Genomic DNA, 6817 nt, shown 5'->3' with positions numbered 1-6817 from the left:
TTATATGAAATAGACCAATGTCTAGACACCAAAGCTTATTAGTGGTTACCAGGAGTAGGAAGGAGGAGGAAAAGGGAAGTCTTAGTTCAGGGGCCACTGAGTTTCTGTTAATGATGGTAGACTAATTTGGAAACAGACAGTGGTGATGGTTGTACAGCATGAGGACTGTGTCCAGTACCACTGAATTGTGCATGTGAAGAATGTTGAAATGGCAAATAGTCTGTTACATATATATTTGCCACACACAAAAAGCAAATGTAGAATTAGCAAATATTTTGTTTTTTTCCCACAATATAACAATTTAAAAAAAATAGTCAATCTGATAAATTAAATCTGATAAATCTAAATGTAGATCACGAGAATATTCTATTTCTAAAATCATAAGTGATTAGAAGACAAGATTTAATTATGATGTGTCCTTGTAAAAGGAGGAGACAAATCTTTGTGGGCACTGTGAATGCTTTTGCTATCTAAAAGCTATCTGCATTTACTTACAAACATTTATACTTTATTCATGAATACTGAACCACTGGTATAACATGTTATTTCTTAGTCTAGGTTGTAAATTTTTTGGTACCTAGATGTTGGCAAGTGCCCTGGTCTTCCTCCAACTCCATCATAATCACTGACCCTCTTCTCTGAAAGGGTATGAAGAATGATGAACTCAAGGCTTCAGAGGTTCCTGAAAGCTGGTACCCAAAAGAGAACAGAGCAGTCAAAACTCTTGGCAAATAACTTCTCTGATGGGGACCATTGTTTCTAATATACATCACAGGTTTCCTTCAGGTGTTTAGAAAACATGATAAAGGTGCTGAGTGTATTAGTTAAGGTCACTTGGGAAGACTGTGCTATGGTTATACTCTTCTGAGCCCCTGAGTCATCCAACATTATTGGTGTACCTGTAGCATGATTAGCAAATGTAACCAATAATTCCTTTTTTTCTTCTAATACATAATGTAGATCCCTCCACACTACAATTTCTCAGATCATAACAAAACCAGCTCAGCTGCAAGACTTCCCCAAAGTGGAGCTGGTTTATTCATGTGTTTACTTAGTTTCAAAGAGCAGAAAGCCTGCAAAGGTGGAGAAACGCTGGTGGTCCCCGTGGAGAGCGCCATTACCCATTCTCAGCCAAACCTCGTCCCCTTTGGCCAGCTTCAGCACTGCATGGTTGCTGGATGTATCTGATTTCCCTTTTGTTTCATAACTGGAGAGAAAAAAAGAGGGCAGCAGTTACTTAGTCTTTGCAGCCAACAGTAAGCTTTTCACCCTTTCTGTCCTCTTTTTCTTTCCCAGACTCTCCTGCATATAGGTAATTAAGTTATCTAAATGGTATGCGAGCAGAAATCTAGGTCCTATGGAGCCCTGGTGATACAGTGATTAAGACTTGGTTAACATCCACCAGCCACTCCTTGGAAGGAAGGTTGGGCAATCCTACTTCCATAGTGATACTGCCTCGGAAACCCAAGGAGGGGTCGCTATGAGTCGGTGACGACTCGATGGCACATAACAACAACAACAACAACTAACAACCAAAAGGTAGGTGGTTCAAACCCATGGGCCTGTCCATGGGAGAAAGATGGGGCATTCTTCTTCCATAATGATTACAGCCTTGGAAACTAAGTGGGGAAGCTTTACTCTGTCCTACAGGGCCACTATGAGGAGCTCTGATGGTGTGGTGGTTAAAGCATTTGGCTGCTAACAAAAAGGTCAGTATTTGAACCCACCATTGCGCTGCAGAAGAAAGAGGAGGCAGTCTGCTTCTGTAAAGATTTACAGCCTTGAAAACCCAAAGGGGGTTGCTAGGAGTAGGAATCTACTTGATGCCATTGAGTTTGGAGTTTGGAATTTTTAGGGTCGCTGTGAGTTGGAATCAACTCAACAGCAGTGGGTTTGGTTTTTGGTTGACTTCTATGCCTGGCCAGTAAAACTCTCACAAATTCTCCTTCATGTTCCTTTCCCACTATGACTGTCTAGAATGGAAATAGCACTGGCTGGAATATCCTTGGAACACATATGTTGATGCCTGGGTTCTGAATGACTGGGTAGAGGAGAACCCGCTGTCCCCTGCCTCAACTTGGAACATCCACCTTGGACTATTACATGAGCAAGACATGCATTTCCATTAGGTTCACATCCTTATATTCTGTGTTCATGTCCCTGCAGTTTAGCCTAGTCTAACTACCCTAGATTTTGGTACTGAAGGAGGGAAGAGTGCTGCCATGCAGCTGCCATTGGCTCAGTGTCAGGCAGGTGACAGTGGGGAAACAAATATTGTGGGCTGGAAAGGCAGTGGGAGAGTAAGAAAGCTGATTCAGGTTATGCTGTGGTAATATATTCAGTTAAATGTGTCTTAACTTGGAAGGCAGACCTAAAGCCTACTGAGCCTATAGCTTTACCATAAGGAAAAACAATTGGGGGAAAAAATAAAAAGCTAAAATGCTCTTTGTTTCTAGACAAAATGAGCTCAGACAAGAAACTGGTTTGAAACAAAAGAAATTAATAGAGTTGAGAAAGCTGAGTCCTAATAGCCTTGGAAAAGCCAAGGGCTTTTAAACCTTAAGGAGCAGAGGCAATGTTGGTTTCCCATTAAGATTTCTCAATCAAATAGATACAGTGTATGCCATGGGCAGATAAGATCATCAATGTTGCCTTTCTACTTAAATCTATTGTTTCAGAAGGCCTAATGATAGCCATTAAATTGAGAGGAGAACACAGACAAAGAAGCAAAGAAAACAAGGTGAACAGCTATCTGTCAAGATCAAAGCACTGAGTGTCGTTTGCAAATCCATGTCGTTGGGGTAAATAAAGCAAAAGTCTACTAAGTTTTTGAGTAACTGCCAAAAATCCTGAATCTGACCTTAAAAACTTCGGAATGTTCAAGTAAATGCTCTTATACCCTCAAATTTGCATCAACAGGAAATGAGCTTTTAGAGAACCTTAAGGAGGGTCTACTCACCTGTTAAATGTTGTCATGAAGAAAAACAGACAAAGAAACCACAAGGCAGAGGCCAGAGAGCAAAAGAACCACAGGACTTGAAAGAATCACCCAGTTGCTGTCAAGTCAATTCTGACTCGTGGTGACTCCATTGTGTCAGAGTTGAACCATGTTTAATAGGGTTTGCAATGGTTGATTTTATGGATGTAGATCACCAGGCTTGTCTTTCAAGGTACCACTGTGTGGACTTGAACTCCCAACACTTCAGTTAGCAGCAGAGTGTGGTAACTGTTTGCACCATCCAGGGACTCCAACTTGACAGAAACAACTGTTCTCCCAGAGATTCTGGTCTTTGAGCTGGATGCATTAACTTGGGTTTAGGCTAACTCTCATGGGGATAGGATGGAGACACATACATCCTAAGTGTGGGAAGAAAGGTTGCCTAGGTATTTGGTAGGAAGAGAAGGCTAGCTGCTCACGGGAATCCACTTATTCTTCTATAGGACCGTCTCTATACTTTCTTGCTTCCCTTGTACTGAAGGGAGGAGAAGAGGGGGGCAATGTGATTAAGCTCTCTAGACGAAATGTCTAGAACATAAAAATTTCCACAAGCTCTTGCTCTTTCCTCCATCTGACTCTGGTAATGACAGTGACCAGAGAGAATGTAGAATTCACAGCTGCTTTTGTCAAGCTGGATTAATTAAAATCTAGATGTATCTCAACCTCAACTGGTATAACATACTTCACAGAACATTGTCTACATCCTACTTGGATGACTACCAATTGGGGTCTTAAAAACTTGCAGGCAGCCATCAAAGATACAACAATTGGCCTCTCCTCATTCAGAGCAAGGAGCTCTGGTAGCATAGTGCCTAAGGCACTTGACTGCTAACCAGGAGGCTGGCGGTTCAAACCCACCAGCCACTCCTCGGAAGGAAGGTGGGCAATCCTGCTTCCGTAGTGATAACTGCCTCGGAAACCCAAGGAGGGGTCGCTATGAGTCGGGGCTGACTCGATGGCAAATAACAACAACAACAACATTCAGAGCAAAGAAGAATGAAGAAAACCAAAGACACATGGAAACAATTAGTCCAAGGGACTAGTGGAACATGGGAACGTCAGCTTACATGACCATGAGACCAGAACTAGATAGTGCCCAGCTACCACTGTCAACTACTTGGAAAGGGATCAAAATGGGAGATCTTGGATAAAGTGAGAGAAAAATGTGGAACAAAACTCAAAATCATGAAAAAGACTAAGCTTATTGGTATGATTGAGACTTGTGAAACCTCTGAGACTATGGCACCCAGTCACCCTTCGACCCTGGAATTGAACTTAGACCTGTGGCTTCCAGCCAAACAAAAGACAGGCATTTAAGGTGAACATTTATGGTGTAGTGGATAAGATATTTTGGCTGCTAACCAGAAGGTCAGTAGTTTGAACTACTAGCTGAGGCAATGTACTTCGGTAAAGACCGCAGCATCAGAAAGCCAATGGGGGTTGCTATGAGTTGAATTGACTTGATGGCAGTGAGTTTGGTTTCGTCTTTTAGGTACATTCCTTAGAATAATCAATCGTGGGAGATCAGAAGGGCAGTGTTTGCACAGGGAGATAGTTCAGAGGGCAGGAATGCATAGGAAAGAGGGACACAGGGAAAAGGTAACTGCAGGGAGGAATCATAGGGATTGCAATCAATGTTATGAAATAAAATGTGTATGAACTGTTGAATAGAAAATGAATTTGCTTTGCAAACATTCACTCAAATCACAATAATAAAAAAACAACTAGATGTAGTTAGTAACCTCCCTCCAAACATCTCCCCAACCCCCTCCTCCATCCTCATCCTCCCCCAGCATGGAACTCTTGCCCTAGACTGACCAACAGATAAAATTCTATTGTATCTGAGCCACTATATTCCAGGTCCCTCTGTTGCAGCAGTTCCACCTACTCTCACCCTCTCATCTTCTTCTCTTGTTGCATTTCAAACAAGTTCTCCCCTTCTGCACAGGGTCCAGAAGAAAATTTGGCAATCCTTACAAGTCATTGAAAATAACAAGGAAAAGAGAACGGCCACAATGTTTTTCATTGATCACTCACCATCCTCTTAATTATGGGAGCAATTTTGACTTGAAGCACAACCAAAGTTTACATCAAACTGAATTACAATACTTCCTTTTAAAGGATTTCCCCCTTCTCCCAGGGAGCTCTAGAGCCAGTCTGCTAGGATAAGTATCAGCATCAGCAGCTGCACAACCTAAATAAACCGGTTGCCTTTCATTTGGCTCTGTCTCATGGCATTCCCATCTGTGAGTAGAACTGTGCTCCACAGGAGAGTCAATGGCTGATTTTTTGAAAGAAGATTGATGCCCCTTTCTTCTGAAGCACCTGAGAGGACCTGAACATACCTTTCCGTTAGCAGCTGAGCATGTTAACCATTTGCACCGCTCAGGGACTCCACACAACCTCAATGTTGATTTTGTTGTGTGCCATTGAGTCAATTCCAACTCATAGAGACCCTATAGGAAAGGGTAGAACTTCCCCGTAGGGTTCCCTGGGCTGTAATCACCAGGTCTTTTCTGCTGCAGAGCTGCAGAGGTGTGTTGGAACAAACAACCTTTAGTTTAGCACATGAGCACAACTGCACCACCAGAGCTCTTTCACAACCTAAGTAGGGAGAGTTATTTCCACTTTCTCAACTGCCAGCCAAGAAGGACTCTGAAGAAGGCCATCAATAGGGTTACGCCTCAGGCTAAAGGAGGAGCAGAAGAAAGGTGGAAAAGGAAAAAAAATAATGAGTTAAGGAAAGAATCCAAATGGTTAGTTATTAGCTCAAAGCCTTTCCTCAGTGATGAAACTTCTGATGCTGAAGTTTATCGTATTCGTTTCTTTGTAAATATTAATTTTAATCTGGCTGCATACCGGAATATGTGTGGAGAGGGTGTCTCATCAAGGACACAGGCCATGTCAGGGCCTGTTGACCCCAACAGACTTCCCTGGCATTGGGCATCCTTTGAGCAAATAATGGCGGCATGAATGAAACTTGTAACAAAAAAGACCACACACCTGTACATGCTGAAGACTGTGTTGCCGTTGTGCATAAGGTACACGTACACCTCCTCTACATCCTCATGCTTCATCATACTGAAGGTGAAGAAATATACACCTGAAAAAGGTTGAGTATTTAACCATGTTTATATTATACATTATATATATATGTACACATATTATACATTGAGGACCTGGAGAGAGGGGGGATATGCCATATGACTTCACACTTTTGTTAATATTCTACATAGTATGTATAATGATAGATGGAGAAATGGTTAAAACTGTCAAGGATTTCATTTTACTTGGACCCACAATCAACACCCATGGAAGCAGCAGTCAAGAAATCAGAAGTCATATTGCACTGGGAAATGTGCTACAAAAGAGTGTTGAAGAGCAAAGATGTCACTTTGAAGTCTAAGGTGCACCTAGCCCAGGCCATTACCTTTTCAATAGCCTCACATGCATGTGAAAGCTGGACAATGAATAAGGAAGACCAAAGAAGAATTGATGCATTTGAATTGTGGTGTTAGCAAAGAATATTGAATCTACCATGGACTGCTAAGAGAACAAACAAATCTGTCTTGGAGGAAGTACAGCTGGAATGCCCCTTAGAAGCAAGGATGGTGAGACTTCACCTCTCATACTTAGGACATGTTATCAGGAGGGACCTGAAGAAGGGTATCATGTTTGGTAAAGCATATGGTCAGTAAATAGGGTTGGCAGACAGTGTTGCTACAAGTGTATTGTATGTGCTGTAAGAATTCCCAGGTATACAGTAGAGCTGACAAGGGACAAGGTTGTAGTCACTTCTTGACCACAGCCAGCTACCAA

The 6817-nt window shown here is 42.1% G+C and overlaps 1 protein-coding gene across 1 annotated transcript in view; it reads right to left on the bottom strand.

The window, feature by feature from the left end:
- Positions 1-1047: 1047 nt before the first annotated feature.
- The window catches only part of C1QTNF3 (C1q and TNF related 3), a 43582-nt gene continuing 37812 nt past the window's right edge, over positions 1048-6817 (bottom strand). The window contains exons 4-5 of the mRNA XM_042783073.1: positions 6002-6101; positions 1048-1207 (exon numbers count right to left, since the gene is read on the bottom strand). Coding sequence (XP_042639007.1) covers positions 1048-1207; positions 6002-6101 — 260 coding nt within the window. The remainder of the gene's footprint in view (positions 1208-6001; positions 6102-6817) is intronic.

This window comes from Orycteropus afer, unplaced genomic scaffold, assembly GCF_000298275.1.
Source record: "Orycteropus afer afer isolate SDZICR_OR568_19922 unplaced genomic scaffold, OryAfe1.0 scaffold00635, whole genome shotgun sequence".
NCBI classification, from domain to species: domain Eukaryota; kingdom Metazoa; phylum Chordata; class Mammalia; order Tubulidentata; family Orycteropodidae; genus Orycteropus; species Orycteropus afer.
Note: the sequence above shows the minus strand (reverse complement) of the source record. Positions and strands in the feature narration are given on the sequence as shown.